The sequence below is a fragment of the Sinohyriopsis cumingii genome, chromosome 9 (assembly GCF_028554795.1).
Source record: "Sinohyriopsis cumingii isolate HCF-2022 chromosome 9, ASM2855479v2, whole genome shotgun sequence".
Classification (NCBI taxonomy): Eukaryota; Metazoa; Mollusca; class Bivalvia; order Unionida; family Unionidae; genus Sinohyriopsis; species Sinohyriopsis cumingii.
The window spans coordinates 37,282,766-37,303,285 of NC_142969.1; the positions used below are offsets into that span (position 1 = coordinate 37,282,766).

A 20,520-nucleotide genomic window follows, 5' to 3' on the forward strand; every position below is an offset into this window, starting at 1 on the left:
GTTCTTCCCTGGGTTTTCCAGGATTCTTCCTCCACCAGTTGTACTGGCTGCCATGTATAGCCTATCTTGTGCTGAAAAATGGCATTAAACCCTAGAACAACAACAACAACATCTTTAGTCAATAATACCTAAACTCTGGTTACTCTTTTGAGTGAAGGTGAATAACATTGTCCCAGTGAAGGTGAATAACACTGTCCCAGTGAAGGTGAATAACATTGTCCCAGTGAGCCATAGAATATACTGCTTAATATTGAGTGAGGCTGCCTTATAATGAAGTATATTATATATGCAATTTCACTATGTAACGAGATTAGATTCATGAATATATGTGCTTTACAACAGTAACTGTTATAATGAAAGGCCTTATAGTGAGGGAGTGCTTTATTAGTAACCATAATTTTATAAGTGTCATATTGAACTAATTAGTGAATAGATAAACTCATAGATAGACATTCTTTTTAAGAGATATTAAAGCTTTATCAGTTTCCTTTATACCACAGTTCAGTATGTATTGTGTTCAGTGGTTATGGGTCCTGGCTGCCATGTTATACTGAGGGAAAGATGTTTGTGTTAAGTACATTTTTTTTTCAAATGAGGGTCTTATAGGTTTTCATCTTAGAGTATATTTTGGCTACAGTATTTTAGATGTGATTTTGCTATTTGGGAGAAGTCTGTCTCAGATTTTAAAAACAGGTTATGCTAATGTTATTATAAAAGGCACACTTTTATTATGGATTTCATGACAAGAAAAGCAAGTATCTGAAAAATTATTATTATTATTATTATTATTATCATTATTATTATTATTATTATTATTATTAATATTATTAAGTTCCTTGTTGAACTAGGACACTAATATAAGGAGAATACCATTAATCAAAGTGAGAAAAACAGATTAAATGTATTAAACCATTACCATACTCTGTATATGGCAACATATTTGCAGACAATCATAAACAATAAGATGAATAATAATGTATTGCCAAATAAACAACACTGAAGCAACACAGAAACACATAATGAACTTATAAAAACCTTTACAGTTTAATGGGACACTACCTGTCAGTTGATTTGAGAATACGTTTCCTGCCCGAATTGCCAATTTATTTCATCGTAGGACTTTTCTATTTTTTCTTGTCCATTTCAGTGATCAGACTTAATATACACATCCATATTTAGTATGACTAGCATGGATGATGTAGTGGCCAGCCTTCGGCATACAATAGGGTCCCATAGCTCTGATGTCAATGGTGTCTCTTTTTCTGTTAATGGAAAACTAGCAACATGCTCTGCCGACAAGACTGTACGTCTTTGGAACACAAATGATTTCAGTGAACTTCCATGCTCACCGCTATTAGGACATACGTATTATGTACACTGTGTGACATTTTCACCTTATGGGAATCAGCTGGTGTCATGCTCCACGGATGGCAAGTTGATTATTTGGAACATAAAGACTGGTACCCAAGTAGCAACATTACAGCATGAGAGTAAAAGTCCCGTTCGTGTTTGCTGCTTCTCAACAAACTCGAGATGGCTAGTCACAGGAAGTGATGATGAAAATGTTTGCTTGTGGGATGTAGAGGCAAAATTGTTATCAAGGTAAATATAAAATTTTTGAATGCAAAATAAATGATATAGTGTGTCTGAAATAAACTATAATATGTATGCAAGTTAAATTTATATATACACCTCTCCCTCGATAACTCGCGCACAATGGGGTCCACAAACATAGACTGCACTATAAGCGAGGCACAAGTTACCAAGGGACCTCCAAAAATTGAAAAAAATTGCCTTAACATCAAGAAAACCATGGAGGAGGAGCAGCATTAGGGAACTGGGCTGTTTATTGACTTAATCCTCATTTTACAATCCTGTCGACAATAATTTTTAATAATGTGCTTTTTCTAATGCAGTTGTTTATTATTCTGTTCAAATAACATATATTTTCAAAATATCCAATATATGAAAGATCTTTCCAACTGGTTTCAACAACCATGAGGTGTACACGAAAAAAATCTGTGTTGTATGTCGCTGCTGTTTGTTTTCTTGATGCGTCTGATTCCCATAGTGGAATATATTATCCGGAGTCCACAGAGCAGGGAACTAGACTAACTGTTAATACATCAACAAACAATATTCCTTCTTTTTTTTTAAACTGCACTCTTTATTTTGTGAGACAATCGTCTACATCAAAACTCAATTTTTGTATTGTTCAATTAGTACAATATTGATGTCATGATTTCATTGGAAGTAATAATGAAACTTCTTATCATCCTTGAGGATATCTCTAGAAAATCGCTTGCCCACAATGGTCCGTATCTGTGAAATCAAACTCCTTATTTTACGAAGTATTCATTTCGCTTGGCTGCCCTGTTATCTTTGATCACAGTTATGAAAGAGTTGGTTAATTTAAGGTAGTTTATGTTACGTACACAATAACATTTATAAGTGTTCGATTGATCAAATGAAGTTAGTTCACCCGACATACGACCGGGGCCGCTAGATAAGTTTGTAGGAATTTTGCACCTTTTAACTTTTCTTTAATTCCACCTCCTTTTTTTAATTAAAAAGACATAATTAACATGATAATACAAAGGGGGCTAGCTTTTAATTCAGTGCAACAATACAACAAATACTTACAGAAGTCAGTTATCAAAATGCGGTCAGCACTTAATTAGGTTCTCAGAAAAACGCCTGGGGACATAACTAATATGGTACATTGATGCATTTTACATTTAATTACAAGAGACACATTGCATTTATGATGATTACACTTAAAAGAAACTAAAGATATAACTAGAACACAAATTTCAATAGACAAAAACATTATTTAATTTGTATTTATTTATTAAAGTACTGCCTCCACTCTGCGTAAGTGACATTTTTATTGATTGAAATTTCCTTACATATCATTAATTGCAGGTGTACAGGGAACGTCGTTTGGAAAGAAAATGTAAAAAAAATTGTGTGACCTATTTTTAAATTTGATATTTCATAGTGTTGATTAAATTTTCTAGGTCCTATCTACTGTTTTTGATGATAAAACGAGCGATACATCAGAGTTTCCATTGCCAAATTTGATTGCGATTTTCTTCAAGTTCAACAAATAGGGATCAATTTTGGTGGGACTAGTGTATATATATATGTGTGTGTGTGTGTGTGTGTGTGTGTGTGCCATTGGGGAAAGTCTTTAGTACAGCAGGAAACATTGCGATTGCACAGGCTTTGAGTTCAGACATTGTTGATATGTTAATTTTCCTCAAGAAAACTATGCAGTGACATATTTAGTGTTGTGCAAAAACAGATATTAAAAAAGATAGTTCATATATGTGGAGACTTTTAAAACAATATTCCTGTGAAGTTTAAATTAAAATGTAGACAGACTAGATAATTTAAATGTCTTCTGATGTTTGTAGATTTGTTTAATTTTTATGTTAATTTTATATGTTCAATTGACTAGACTACCTTTTGAAGCCTTACAAGGTAACATCACTTAGAGATGTTGTATTTCTCATATAGTAAATGTTATATTGATTAACAGTTTTATTGAAGTGTTACTGTATTGCAATGTTGACTTATTGTTTCTCAATACGGTTACTTCACTTGTATAACACTGGTCCCCTTCTTATATCCCCCCCCCAGTGGCCACCTCCTCTACCTGGCCAGTTTTCTCAGCACTGATGTACAAAAGTACTCCTCATGGGCATCCACCCCTCTAATGTGGGCAACAATGTCATATTTACCCCTCAAAGTGGCCGCATGTTATCTTCATGTGTCCAAAACCATTGTTTAATTCATACAGTATGGTTAAGTTATCCAATTATCTTGACTGATATCTGTTTCCTGATGTCAGCTCTTCATTCCTGAAAGATGTGTTGGCTAAAGTGCTGTACTCTGTTATGCTACACTGAGTCTTGCTTTCTCTGGTTCTTTAGGATAGGTCTTTATTTTGGAGTGATACTCCGCTGTATCTGTCTGGAGCTCCACAGTGTGACAGATTTCTGCCCCAGTAAGCTGTGGTCATATTTCTGGCTTGTTCCCAGATTGCCTTTCGAGATCGTCGACTGGGTCATCTAGTGGATTACAGTCTTGAGTTGCTGACTGGATTGTCTTCTGGATTGCTGACTAGGTCAATGTCTGAGTCTTCTTTGGTATTGCTTACTAAGTCATAGCCTGCATTGACTAAGTCATGGTTGTGGGTCCTCACTCCCTCAAGATCAATAGAGATGAATAGGTTCAAAATGATGAGAAGAGAAATTTTCTATTACTGTCTGTATTCTTGCAAGGCTGTGATAACAAGATTCCTATGCTTCTTGAACTGGCCTGTGAAAGACCTAGTCCCTATCATTTTTAGATTCCCTCCCTTTTCCTGACTGACAAGCTATGGCCAATTGTGCTTGCTCCAGCAGTGTGGGTTATGCTGCTTCTCTGAAAAAGGACATCTTCTCACCACATTACATCGTATCACGCTACCATTGCAACCACTCATGGTATGTATACATACCTAACAAGTCGAATCACATAAGCAAAAACAAAGACGCTAGATGGTACTCCAAGCCTGCTAACTTTCCAGGAATGGCGCTGGGCTTTGCCAATGTCGCAAACTGAATTTTTTTCTTATTGTCGATAAAATATACTATCAACCAATTTTTTGGGCAACTTTTTTGCTGTTTAAACTTGTATATAAATCTTGGGTTTGGGGTGGAGAAATTCGAAGTCACCACGAAAGAAGTTACAAACTTGGATATAAAATGCACTAGGAGCTATTTATTGTTACACAAATAAATCATTTGTTCATATTGACAAATGTGACTTAACAACACATTTTAACATCATAATCTGGCCTGGGTATTGTAAAAGCTTGGATACACTGAGCAGCAGGGAGGGTGAACCCTACAACTTTTAGAGCAGGTTTGTCGCGAAAATAAAGCTTCCTACAAAAAATAAAAAATACAAGGTTAATAACGCCAAACCAAAGACCCTAACCAACTGAGATTTTCTCTAATTTTGTTGCTTTATGTTTGATGTTTGTTTGTTCAAATATGTATGTGTGTTCATTTACCCACCCACCCACTGAATTTTTGTTGTCACCTTTCCTTCTGCTGCGTCTCATCCGAAAATGTCTATGTCTTTAATGGTGCCCACAGAAAGATTAAGTCGTGTGCTGGTCTTTGATTGCTTGGCTTCATTGAAGTGCGTGAGTTGACGTTCTGACAATGATTGTTTATTCGGACCACCTTCGATTTGTTCTTTTTTTTGGGGTGATATTTTTATTCCAATGTTCTCTTTTGATACTGGTTGTAGTTTTTATTCTGACCAGGAGTCAGAGGAACACTAACATGATGATATGACATTATAACATCATGAGTGATTTAATTTCATGATAAACACTGGGGCATCAATAAATCTCATTTGTCCACCAGCACCTTCAAGCAGCATTGTTTTATCTGAGAGTATATACAGCCCTTTTTGTGTAATTAACAATAGCTTCTATTGCCACACGAACTCGAAAGTGTATATGAACAACAGATTGCCTAACTAAATCCAAATTTAACAGAGAAAAGTAATAATTTGGATACACCGCTGTAAAATCTGGTTATGATATTTGCAGGCCAGAATCAACATTTTGATCACGTCCCATGAATGTCATCAAACTATGATATGCACGTGCAACAAGATTATTCTCAAAGTTAAGTATTATGTCCTCAGTTGGTTCTTGATGCTGGTTTATCCTTAATTAAACTTTATGAACACCAAGTTTGTCAAATATCATTGCGCTGCATTCTTGCGAGGTTACTTGTGCAGCATCTTGGAAAACAACAAATATATATCGCAGTGCAGATACACCTTGCTGTGATGCTATCCGCTATGTGAATAAACCATTAATGTTACTATGAACACTATCTATGGTCATCATCAACCATGATCTTGTTGATTTACCACCTGAGTCCATAAAAGAGAGCAACCGTTGTTCTTCATTGAGTGATGGTATCATTGTTGGCATCCACAATAAAAGTTTTGTCAGCATTACTTTATCTACATCACCGATAGGGTGCCATATTGCATCATCATTGATAGCCTTTCTTACAAGTACAACTGTGTGTTTAGCTCTGAAAATAACCTTTCTGCCATTTCTGCAAAATCTAAAGATATGTGACAGTGGAATTGCAAATGAAAATCTTCTCTGACCATCTTTCAGTATTGATGGACGTGCTGCAAACATAAGTTGAATTCTGGATTAGCACCATGAACCAGAGGCCACACATCGGTGTCAGTGTTATTGGCATTGTTTCTTGGTCGTCTTTTATTATACTGTATGTTGTTATGGTGGTTAGAAGTGTCTTTGGTAAACATCATTGACGGACCAGCTGATCTTGAATAATCATCAGAATATTTTGCTAGACCCAGTATTATTGTGGCAGCGTTGACATCATTCTGAAATATTTCAATATTTATTCCATTAATCATGTATGTAGCGCTGTTGAATACGCCATAATACCATTATTAACAAAACCAGCTCTGAAATCAGCTCCATATTCAGTATCATCTATTTTTATTTTTAAAATTTCACCTTTTACTTCAATAAATGCTTCAGAGGGTAAGAAATATATACTTGTATCTTGAACTTGCAGTTTGATTTGTCCACACTGATTTGGCTCTTATGCGTCATAAGAATAATATTGATAGTCATGCACATATTCATCCTTGAGAAATGGTACATCCATGTTGAATGCAGGATCAGATATACGTTTGAACATCTTTATTATAGTTGTTATTGTCTAACACAAAGACCACTTCCTGCTATTAATCTTGTGGTTATATTTTTTTTCTTTTTCTGACAGAGGTATACCAGCTAACTCTGCTAGTTTTTGATTTATGCTTGATTTATTATTTTACTGACATTTGCAGGCATAACTTCAGTGCTGGGTAGTTTTACTGATTGTGGTTTTCATCGTAATCATGCTAGTCTATCCTTGATTGCTGAGACTGCCTTGCTGGCAACATCACCAATACCTTTATCATGAACAACATCAATAGCTTTCATTCCTAGTTGCTTTGCAATTGGTATTGCTTTTGGGGCTGTCCTACTGAATCCATCACCATAGATCGCTTTGTATATTGGTAACAACAAATTTATTACCCTGACCATGATCGATCCACGTTGAGTATTATGTATAATCATCTTATTTTTTTGTCATTGATCTAATTGTATACCTCATTCACTGCGGTAATCATCGTTGATTTCATCAATGAGGGACCAATAAACATTAATATCCATGATACTACCTGTAAATAATCTCTGAAAAATAGCTGCTTCATTGATGATTTCTGGGGAATTATTGCCGGCTTGTTTTCTGCCAGTCAGAATCTCTAGTCAATCAACATTGGCAAGGACTTTGCTTGGACATGGAGTAATAAGACCACTTCCTTGAGTGACCAATTGCTCAGACCACTTCCAGTTGTTTCTTCTGCTTCTTTCTTACTTGGTGAACATAATTCCGTCATCTAATTTCTTCAGATTCCAAATCTTCTGTTTGTTTCCTTTCTCATTCAGCCTCTTTAAATTGCAACTTCATTTCTTTTTCTTTTCATTTCCCTTTTGCTTTTTCAAGTTTTGACTTGTTACTTCTTATTTTTGTCTTTTTTCCTGTATTACTTGTCTTTTTCGTTTAGTATACTCACCTACTGTCTGGTTAAAACTGTCATACAGATTAACATCTTCCTCAGATCTGACCAGTGGAGTATCAGTAGCGATGTGATATACATCTCTAATCCAATCGGCAGCTTTTAGAGTTTTAACATATTTGGGTTTTACATACTTATCTCTGTTATGATATCCAAACATGGCAATATCAAGTATTTGGTCTCTGTCCTTGATAGCGGCAATACCTTCAGGTGTGTATTTATCTGTAATGTTAATTCCAACTTTTGGCAGAGGTTGTGGCTGATGAGGTTGCAGGGGTGGTGGTTGAGCTGCTTGAAGACAGCCAACAATATCAACAGGTAATGTCTTGAGCTTTTTGAGCTGCCTCGGTTGCTGTAACAATTTTCTTTGTTGGTTCGACAATTGGTTTACCGGTAAATAACTGTTCTGTGCCTTCTGTAAATTCTAGCTGAGACTCTAGCTAGTCTAGCTGTGTGAGATTCCATTGTTGATATAATAATTATTTAAATATACCACACCCACACAGCAGCAGGGAAGGTGACGACAAAAATTGAGTTGGCAGGTGGGTAAACAAACATGCAAAAACACAAATTTAAAAATAAAGTAACAAAATGAACTAACCCAATTAGAGAAAGTCTCGGTCAGATAGAAGCTCTGGTTTGGTGTTATTAACCTTGTATTTTTATTTTTTGTATGAAGCTTTATTTTTGCGAAAAACTTGCTCTAAAAGTTGTAGGGTTCACCCTCCCTGCTGCTCACTCAGATAGTCATGCTACCCAATTAGCTACAATCGATTAACCTCTGCAAACAGGAACAGGAACGGTTGCAATCGACCAAGTGAGGATTTTTTTTTTCCATAACATACCTAAACACTAGTTTTGCTGAAATTCAAAGAAAACTGATTACCTGTGAAGCACTGATTGTTCTGTATAAATACTAAGCTAATGAAACAAAAAAAAATGAAAAAGATCAACAACAAAAAATCGGTCTCAATCAATGCTCTACTACAATTATTGATGTTACCACCACAATAACAAACTGGCATTTCTTTGGTCTTCGAAAGTTTACATTTAGTGGCGACTTCAATAACACATGCACCCATCATCAGAGCAAGCCAACTGCAATTTTCAATAAAAACAAAGCACCTTTCTTCAAAGGAAGTTAGTACCAAACTTAAATAAAAGCAATGAAAGCTGAAAAGGGACATCTTCTCCAAAGTGATTAGAGCACTTTTATTGTGCCTTGAAAGTTTCTACTTTGCAGGAAAAATGTGTAGGCTTACAACACAAGGGATCGTATCGTTGCTTACAATTGGCCTGTCATACATGTACATGTACCATACATAGTACATGTATGACAGGTCAGTTGTAAGCAATGATACAAGCCCCTGTGCCACAGGCAGCATACAATGCAAATTAAATTTAAAATCTTTTGAAACTATATATATATTTGGTCGTAGAAATGTTTGTTAAACTTTTTATTTTGTTGACATGTTTTCATTGCCCTGTTAACAGCCACATCCCTTTGGTAGCCTGATCAACATGTTAGCCATGTACATGTATGTGGCATGTAAACAATTACATGTATTAAGGCAGTGCTTCTGGCAACCATGAAAAGCACATTGAATTGTTTAGTGACATGTGTTTGACAGTGGGATAGATCAAATGAGGACTAACATTTTTCTATATTTTTGTTTACGTACAAGTTATATGTGCATATAAATTTTTAACAGTGATCCATCCTCAGATTTATAGATTTTTCATATACATGTAAAGTACATTATGCATTGTGGATTCTTCTACACAGTTGTGTCAATACACGCATGTGTATCAGATCAGTTTTGCCTTCAACTAATCTAGATTTCAGTTGTTTATTTTCACTCATTGTAAATCCTGCTCACTGACGTCAGGTCACCTCATACAAGTTTCACCTATATGTGAATTTTTTTTTTTTATAGCCCTCCCCACTTATCTCTACATCCACTTAAGTCGACAATATTACCTTGGTAACAGGGATATTGAGATAAACTAGTAGTACTGTATTATGAAAATTGGCAACAAAATATTGAGGATGACGATTTTTTTTCAGGCAACTTTATTAATGCCAGTGCCATCCCTGCTTGTAAAACCAAAACTTAAAGTTTATTGAAATGAATATTATTGTCCATGTGTTTTCTCATTCGTTCATAATTATAACATATACCACTACTGTTAATACTATATCATTATATGGTAACATCACATTTACAATCTGAAGTTTAGTTTTCATTAAAAGACTTTTTATGATGTCTAGTTGATCCAGAATGAAAGTACTGCACCTTAGATATTCAGTATGGCCACCAAAGATATTCAGTATGGCCACCTAAGATATTCAGTATGGCCACAAAAGATATTCAGTATGGCCACCTAAGATATTCAGTATGGCCACAAAAGATATTCAGTATGGCCACCTAAGATATTCAGTATGGCCACAAAAGATATTCCATATTGCCTACCAAAGACATTCAGTATTGGCCACCTAAGATATTCAGTATGGAAACCAAAGATATTCAGTATTGGCCACCTAACATATTCAATATGGCCACCAAAGATATTCCATTTTGCCTGCCAACAATATTCAGTATGGTCACCAAAGATGTTCAGTATGGCCACCAAAGATATTCCATATTGCCTACCAAAGATATTCTGTATGGTCACCAAAGATATTCAGTATGGCCACCAAAGATATTCAGTATTGGCCACCTAACATATTCAATATGGCCACCAAAGATATTCCATATTGCCTGCCAACGATATTCAGTATTGGCCACCAAAGATATTCAGTATTGGCCACCAAAGATTTTCAGTATGGTCACCTAAGATCTTCAGTATGGTCACCAAAGATATTCAGTATGGTCACCTAAGATATTCAGTATTGCCTGTCAAAGATATTCAATATGGCCACCAAAGATATTCCATATTGCCTGCCAAAGATATTCAGTATGGTCACCTAAGATATTCAGTATGGTCACTTAAGATATTCAGTATGGTCACCTAAGATATTCAGTATTGCCTGTCAAAGATATTCAGTATGGCCACCAAAGATATTCAGTATGGCCACCAAAGATATTCAGTATGGCCACAAAAGATATTCAATATGGCCACCTAAGATATTCAGTATGGCCACAAAAGATATTCAGTATGGCCACCTAAGATATTCAGTATGGCCACAAAAGATATTCCATATTGCCTACCAAAGACATTCAGTATTGGCCACCTAAGATATTCAGTATGGAAACCAAAGATATTCAGTATTGGCCACCTAACATATTCAATATGGCCACCAAAGATATTCCATATTGCCTGCCAACGATATTCAGTATGGTCACCAAAGATGTTCAGTATGGCCACCAAAGATATTCCATATTGCCTACCAAAGATATTCAGTATGGCCACCAAAGATATTCAGTATGGCCACCAAAGATATTCAGTATTGGCCACCTAACATATTCAATATGGCCACCAAAGATGTTCCATATTGCCTGTCAATGATATTCAGTATGGTCACCTAAGATATTCAGTATGGTCACCAAAGATATTCAGTATGGCCACCAAAGATATTCAGTATTGGCCACCAAAGATATTCAGTATTGCCTGTCAAAGATATTCAGTATTGCCTGCCAACGATATTCAGTATGGTCACCTAAGATATTCAGTATGGTCACCTAAGATATTCAGTATGGTCACCTAAGATATTCAGTATTGCCTGTCAAAGATATTCAATATGGCCACCAAAGATATTCCATATTGCCTGCCAAAGATATTCAGTATGGTCACCTAAGATATTCAGTATGGTCACCTAAGATATTCAGTATGGCCACCTAAGATATTCAGTATGGTCACCAAAGATATTCAGTACTAGCCACCTAACATATTCAATATGGCCACCAAAGATATTCCATATTTCCTGCCAAAGATATTCAGTATGGCCACCAAAGATATTCCATATTGCCTGCCAAAGATATTCGGTATGGTCACCTAAGATATTAAGTATGGCCACAAAAGATATTCAGTATTGGCCACCAAAGATATTCAGTATGGCCACCAAAGATATTTGGAATGGCCAGCAAAGATATTCCATATTACCACCAAAGCAACTGTCTTGAAAATCTTGTTATTGCTGCTCCTTTTTAATTGGAGTTGTGTTAACTTGCATACCTGTCAACTTGTACAGGTTACCCGTAATTTGTATGCGGTTTTGTTTTTATTTTCGTCAGTGTATGGCTATACAATCGGTTTTGTATAGGTTTTTTTTATAAAAAAATTAATTATTTTTTTTTATTGTTTTTTTTTGTTAAACCCTGAGTCTGGACATAAATTTTTTTAAAATTTAGTGCGATCCAGATTTTTTTTTATAGCTATGTGCAAGCAATGTGGGAATAACTCTAATATGCTTTGGAAAGCAATGGAAGCCAGGAATGGCAAAATCTGGTTAAGTGAAAGTATCTTTCCTTAAAGAAACAAATAAAAATCTGTTAATATTGAAGAAAGTGTTTAGATAGCTTTATTTTGTTCAAGATTCTTATGATCCTTTTAACTGATTTCGGTATTCCCAACTTTCATCACAGTTCATCCAACTACATTGTAGGCCAGTGGAACTTGAAAACATGTCCATTTGCTTGTGTGGAAATTTTAGTTTATTTAGGAAAAAGATTCATTGTAAGTAAAGTCTGACTAAAACATTATAACTTTAATTTGTAGAAAAGCACCAATATGAGATGCCAAGTATGTGAGATATTCCTGAAAATTGTCTTATTGTTCCAAAGTTAATTGATGTCAGAACACATTACACAGCGCAATCATTGGACAATAAGACCTTGACACTCAAAAAATAAATATCAGGTCAAGGTTTTATATTGTAGGACTAAGGATTTATGGGGGGAAAAGATAATTATGTAAAACTGAGACCAAGATAAATAAAAAAAAGTTAATATTACACCTTGAAAATTCATTGCTCAAAATACCTTGCAAATCTTTTATTTTTAAGTAGTAGCAACACTTTTGTTTTTGAGTTGCTCCACATCTGGATCATGAAGTGCTTAAAGATGATTTTGAGGATTATTGCATGTTGCTTGATTAGTTTCTGCGTGTATTAACAGGCAATCACCAGAAAAAGAGCTTTTGTAGCTACTGGCTGGATATTACCAGCCAGACAATTAGTACTGGTGGCATCCTTTTCCCAAATCTGAAATTAGTGACAATTTACCTTGCCACATAACAATGCAGACTGTGAGAGCTCTTTTTCTATGATGAAAAAAAAAACATTGTAGGAAGTCCCTGGATCATACACACTAACATCATTTTCACAGTGTAAAATAAACATTGACATCTGCTGCATAAACTTTAAAACCCCTGATTACATTTTGAAAAATGCAAAGGGTGCATGTGTTGCATATAATAACGTGTGTGTGTGTGTGTGTTACATCACATTGAAAATCAAAAGAATTAAATAAAGTTTCAGAGATATAAATAATTATATAAATGTGTGTAAAATTAGTTCGTTTATAGCATTTGTTGTTTTAAAACTCCTGATCTCATATAATGTATGAATACATTGTTTCATGTAAGGTGTTTTAGGTCTTTGTAAGGTTTTTATTGGTCTACAGGTTTTCATCTCATTTGGATGACAGGTGTGGACTTTTCACTAAAATCTTCCAATGAAATTGCTGCCCTTTGGATATTCAGCATTACTGCCACAGTGACCAACTTGATCATTTCATTATCACTAACCTCCTAGAATGGGCGGTCACGTAGATATGGGGTTTTAAATAAAAGACTTACTATGATTTCTTGTTGGTCTTAAGATTAATTGGTACTGATCAGTGGTGGCCATCTTGAAAATATTAAATTGAAATAAAGGTCCTAATGACATACGATTTTTACTGTAACACTTCTCACTATATTGATGCTACATGAAAATGAAGCCAATGTGACATCCCAAAATGTGGAAAATCTTGTAACAGTTACTTCTCCTGAACAGATAACCCTACTGACAATAAAATTTATTTAAAAAAAACAAAGCCTTGAAGGCCACCCTTAAAATCTTTATATGGCTACTCACATCGCTATAATGTGTGTGTGTGTGTTTTATTTTTAACATAGCTTTAACAATTTGAGTCATATAGCTACAATTGCTGATGTGTGGCAGTTTATAGTGATGTCTGGCACTGGGGCATCATGCTGCACACATGTGGCATCATGTCCTACCCAGTCACAATATCCCGAAACCAGGCCAACCAGTCCTAACACTAACCTCTTAATGCTGAGCGACAAGCAAGGCAGCTGCTGGTATCATTTTATAAGTCTTTGGTATGACTTGGCCAGAGTTAAAACCCACGACCTCCCACGTCTGTGGCAGACTCTCTAACCACTAGGCCACCAGAGTGGTTTAATGCATTTGTAATTTCGTCCATCATCTGGTCATTTTTCATATTTGTTGTGTTATTATGGTTTTTTTATTGTTTCCTTTTGTTTTAGTTTGTTTGCAATGAAATGGAAATGCATATACAGAAGTCATGGTAAGCAACATAATGATTCTTCCAGTACATTTTGTTTAACACTGCAAAGGTCAAGGTCATTGAAACTCTAGAGTCTGTCATGTTCTTCTAGTTCCATCATAGAGGTTATTAAATGTGGAGTGAATATTATGCACTGTTTATTGTACACATCTAATTATGATAATGAGGTGTCATTACGAAAGATCGACACCTATCTTTTCATGCTTTTTGTTTGTTTTGCAGAACATATAGAGGCCATGAAGCAACTGTGATGGGATGCTGTTTCACTCCAGACACCAATTACATTGTGTCAGGGAGTAGTAATGGAGATCTCAGGGTATGGGATGCACGCTTTGGGCATGGAAAACATCTGTTATACATAAGAGAAGGTCATGATCTTGGGGTCACATCCTGTGTCTTTTCACCAACATTTGGGTCTGCAGGTAATAAAGACATATTTTATTAAAATTGGTTGTGATGTATTTAAGTCTACCCAGTCTTGTATTTTTCATCACAACGTGAAAATATTCCAAAGCAAATTTACATTCATTGACAGGTAGGATAACTAGAACAGTCTGCATTATTACTGATCAGTGTTCCAAACTGCAAGTAAATTAGTACTATTTGTGACTAAAACGTGGTGTTTATGAGTGAAAAATGTCAACTGGCATTTCATAGTAATCATAAGAATCGTAATGTGCCATCTTGAAAATGACATCCGTGTTTTCTAATTGCAAGTACATTTATAAACACTTTTTGCATGAAATGTACTTGGCACATACACTTTGCTGGTAATTCACTGCATACAGTACTCACCCTCTTGAATGCCTCCCCTCCCCCCAACCAGTAGTGACCCACATTATACATCTAGAGTCCCATGGAACTGACTGTGTTCAAAAGTACCCCTCATGCATGGCCATCTTCTAGTGCTGCATTTGACCAGCATATTTGTGCAGATACTATCAGTTTTACCCCATCTTAGTGGCCACATAATGGAGACTTACAGATAAAAATCTAATATTTGTTGATTTTTTTTAAACTCATCATATTGACGTTTATTCCAACATAATAAAGTAACTTCACTTCATATATATATATATATATATATATATATATATATATATATATATATATATATATATATATATATATATAATTTTCCATTGCCTTATCTTCATATGTGTAAATTAATGTAATTATATTTTCCTGTTGAGAGTAATTTTATTAGTTTCGAAATTTTATATTTACTAGGAAAGTCAAAATTTACGTGTTGATTTCATACCAAGCAAGTAAAGGATGGATAATATAATATCATGCTCAGATAATATGTTGATTGTTGAAGATAGATGTATTTGATATAAGGGGATTTTAATTAGATGATCGTAATATTGCTTATTAATATGTCTCCTTTAAAAGCAGGTGCCTTCCAAGATTTGTTTGCTGTATATATAAATATACCTTTGTATATCTATTGACAGATCCATCAGCACCTAGAGGAGGGTTTTCCCGCTTTCTGCTGGCCACCAGTGGTCAAGATGACCTGGTAAAACTCTGGGATTTCACTGCTATTGAGGGATCCACTAGTATGTTTACCAAAATGCAGCATTAATTTTAGGCTGTGGCAATTTGCTGATGATATTTTTCATCTTTTGCACATATAAAGGACCAAAGAAAATAAAGTAATGGATCATTTAGACTGAATTGAACACATCCCATGCTTACTGAATAGAGTACACTCATTGCTAGAGACCGATAAAATAATCAGTTTTATTGGCTGATAGAAATATGATACTAATTATCTTTAGCACCAGTCAAGATCATATGGTCAGTCCTAGATAATAATAAAAAAACGTGTATAAAAGAAAAGATGAAATTTTCAGAAAAAAATACTCTATTTATTTCACAAGTGTATATTGAGGAATAAATATAGTTTTAAATGTCCTGAATAAATTCCAAAGGGGAATGGTTTCTCGAACATGAGTAATTCAAATCTCAGAAGGCTAATGACAGGTGAGATTGTTAATGAACACAGATGCTCTTAATCAACACAGGTGCTCATATTGTAAACTTATTAATTTTTGCAATATGTATTCACTTTCCCAGCAATATATACTGTGAATCAATCATTGTTGAGTCGAAATTAATGACATTTTGCTATGTTTTCTTCTAAACTTACACAAAAGTGTGTCCAAAACAGTGGAGAAATAAATTTTAGAAAACCATGCTGTAGTCTGACTCTACAATGATATTTACCGTATTTCATGAGTTTTTTGTGCCCTTTAATTTTACATACACAATCCAGTTATCAGAGTAATAATTATTTAAATGTATCATAATTTTTTATACCTATCACTTTGTATTTTTCAAAAAAATCATTTAAATTATTTGACATAACATTTCTACGAAGAAGATTTGCATTTGCAAAAAAGATCAAAAATATCATATTGCCATTTTGTTTTTACAAAAATTAATAATTAATTGTTGGTGAGAAAATACAATGATTGATGCATAAACATGGGTGCCCACAACTTAGGTAAAGGGGGTCACATGGCCCCCTTCCCAAATCATACAGCATGCATATATATATATATATATATATATATATATATATATATATATATATATATATTCCTACAAGTTTAATCATGCAAATGAAGCTGAAAATATGTCACCAGATTCAGTTCAAAACGCTTAGTAAATATCAGCTTTAATTTTCAGACTGCTTACTATAATAACTCACCCAGCTGCGACTGACACCAAAAAACCTGCAGGTGCCCATGTGCATAAGCTCTCTTATTGTCATTACAGTATCTACTGGCATTTATTAACAAATGGACAAAGGACTTCACAGACCATACCTTTAAGTATTATCATTAATTAGTTCTCCTTATTAAGTCTGTCGCCGTAACAAAACACCACATGCATTTTAACACGAGTTTGGAAGCCCTTTGATGTTTTCTTATCTAACAAAAATTAATCTCAGTACATGCTAAAGTGAAGACCACAGACCATTGGTCAACTAGTCTTATTGTTTCATTGTATTCATAGAAACATAAAATATGAAAACCTTGTCATTTTCCATCTTAAATTTGAAAGTCACGGACTCCGTTAAATCAATTTGTATATATATTATCTTTTAAGTGCTTGTTCTGTTTTGATGTGGATATAATTAAAATTTTATTGCAAATCTGTTCTACGATATACCTCGCTATTATCTTTATTGGCGTGTTCGAATAACAAGTAATGAGTATGATCGCTTGTCCTTATAGCATCTGCTGTATGGACAACGGCTTCAATAGCACATTGACAGATTTTGTTTTCCCTAAAGAGAGCCTCATTTCCCTACTGGCAGCCTCGCTGATTTGACCTCTTCTGTCCATTCTTGCCCTCAATCTGGTTTCAACTGGAATACCAAAGCGCTAAGCATGTTTAATTACAGTGTAAATAACACTGCATAGCCATGTGATTGTTGTGACCATGTACATTGTAATTAATACAAAAATAACTTGTTGATTTAGTGGTGTTTATTGATAATGGAATACAGTAGGGTTGTAATACATGAGAATTATCACAATCGTCAAGTAACTGAAAGTAGTCTTTTTTTTCTCTTTGCAAAAGCTACAAATAAAAGCCACCCAGAATAAATACGGTCTTGTACACTGAATAAAGTTTGTTCATCTCCACACATACACATATGCGCGTGCTTGTGTGCATTAACTAAAACATGATTTCAAAAAGTTCTTTATTTTTTATTGCAATATGATGAGATTATTGTTGCTCTAAAAATACAAGTTGCACTTAATTTCTTGACAAAGTGGACTTGTATCATTGTGTACAATGTACCAGTAAATAATACCTATAACTAATACATGTTCAGACCATCTTAATCATTTGGCCAATATTACACCACAGCTACATATGCTCTAAATACAGATGAGCTTGCACACATAATCCTCTCTCTCTCTCTCATTCACTAATAACAACGTAAATCTTTTTGAGTGCTTTTATTTTTATTGTAATTAGATTCTTGAGTCGAGAGTAGAATGAGACAGAAAATATATGTTTACTTTGTACATTTGTACCATTAGGTTGTCGAGTAACATGTTCTGTAGAACTTGTTCAGGTACGATCCCTTTATTTTTCGTATACGGTCAGTACCACCAAATTGTAATTATTTATTTTACATATTTTATGTACTCTGAAATGAATTGTTCTTTCATGTACAAAAATTACATGAAATACGGTATTTGCAAAAATAATTATATCTGTGACATGAGTGCTTGTGATAATGATGTGCGCTTTAATTTCCTTAACAAACAAAAACAGTTACGGGTATATGCAACCTGGGTTTTCTTCTCTTTTTTACCTGGTAGGAGCCATTGGGCCCAACTTTTTCCATAGCTTAAGTGAACACCGGATTTACTTTCACTACATTAAATATGCTTTCTTTCTTCCTCTTGCCATTTATACTGTCTGCCGTATATAGCCTATCTTGAACTGAGAAAAGGTGTTAAACACAAAACAGCAAGAACAACACATTCTGAGTTCTGAGACATCTGTTATAGGAGTTGTGTCCCCAGAATTTGCATTTTCTTACATTGGTTTGTATAATATAACTAATGATTTCTTTATTTAAACTGTTAGCATGTACCTTTATATTGATTCAAATTATTTTGATTTCTAACATTTCATGAATGTACAGGTATTATGCCTCCTGCCTTGATTCTTAGTCCTCTTGTCATTTGGTTTCCCTAGTGTTACTTTACCAAGGATAAATTTGACCGAAGGTATGTGTTCATGACACTTATTCAAACAGTGCCACTCTGCCATCAAATGTTGCCACTATTACAAAACTTTTTTTTTTAAATTAAAATTAATTCTCTCTCAAAACTTGCCCAGCAAAAATTGACCAAATGTGATGGAAAGCATCTGGGGATAAAAGTCTCTCAGCTTTGTTCAGATGATGTTGATCCGTCATCACATATGACCAAAATGAGAAAAATCTTCAAAAATCACTTAACAGAAAGCATTCTGGATAGATTGTCAGATATGGCTGTCATTAAAAACTGCTTAACCTAATTTGACCAATTTTACAGAAATCATCCTAGTATCTCTTTATAGTTTGTTCTAATAATGCCAATATACCATCAATATGGCAACTATATGTGAAAGGAGAAAAACTTTTAAATGACATCTCCAAAACTACGGCAAAATTTGACAGAAAGTACTCTGGCATAAATGCCTCTCAGACTTGTACAAAAGATGACAATCTGCCATCAAAAATGTTCACTGTGACAAAAATACACAAGTCTTTAAGCACCATTTTCACATAATTTGATCAAATTTGACATAAAGACATTTAATGTTTTGTATAAATGATTTTTTGTATCTGGTGTCAGGTATAGCATCCATTATCAAAAAAAAAACTTGAATGTGTTCTGAGAAAATGATCATCAGAGTCTGACCAAATTTGACTGAAAATTTGACATGAATGGCTTTCAGATTTATACAAATTATTCCAATCTGACATTGAATATGGCCATTGTTACTAAAAATAGAGAATCCTTTGAATGAAAGTTACTCAACAAAATTTTGTAACATTTAACAGCAAGCATCTTGTCATGAAAGGCATACAGGTTTATACAGATGATATCAGTCTGCCATCAGATATAGCTGCTGCTACTAAAAATAGAAAATCTTTTAATAACTGGCTATGTTTGACAAAACCATTAGATCTTGAAAACCTTTAACATTTAAAGAAATGTTGCCAATCTACCAACAAATATGGAAGCCATTGCTAATAATAGAAACACATATACTCAACTTTTGACAGAAAACTGCATCCAGGCATAGAGGCCTTTTAGTATTTGACAAATGATGTTGATGAGTCTTCAGATATAGGTGATGGTATAAAAACCTGGAGAAAACTTTGAAACAGTTGTTTTCATTTTTATCCAGTCAATGGAAAAGTAATTTAAAAAAACTTAAATGGAAAACATCCTGCTAGAAAGGTCCAGATTTTTTAGCCAGCTGCTCTTGCATTTGGGTATTAGGCTCATGTAATCCAGGTGAGTGACATTAGGTCCATCTAGGTACCTTGCTACTTTTATTGCTGTAAGAATCACATTTATATAATTTCAGATGTGTCCTTGACTGTGAGAGCTACTTTGAAAGGACATAAGGCCCCTGTGATGAACTGTTGTTTCTCCCCAAATGGAGAGCTTCTTGCATCAGGGTACTACTTCAACTGCTACAGTTTTTAGTTCTGTTACTCCTGTTTCTCCCTCTCTTTCAAGGGTACTACTGTTGTAGATAT

The 20,520-nt window shown here is 34.6% G+C and overlaps 1 protein-coding gene across 2 annotated transcripts in view; it reads left to right on the forward strand.

Moving 5' to 3' along the window:
• LOC149791564 (WD repeat, SAM and U-box domain-containing protein 1-like) overlaps positions 1-20,520 on the forward strand; it is a 58,250-nt gene that overhangs the window by 12,597 nt on the left and 25,133 nt on the right. For both annotated transcript variants that reach the window (XM_089970105.1, XM_089970106.1), the window contains 4 exons: positions 1,148-1,602; positions 14,448-14,647; positions 15,683-15,787; positions 20,346-20,439. In XM_089970105.1, coding sequence (XP_089826231.1) covers positions 1,181-1,602; positions 14,448-14,647; positions 15,683-15,787; positions 20,346-20,439 — 821 coding nt within the window. In that variant the 5' untranslated portion in view covers positions 1,148-1,180. The remainder of the gene's footprint in view (positions 1-1,147; positions 1,603-14,447; positions 14,648-15,682; positions 15,788-20,345; positions 20,440-20,520) is intronic.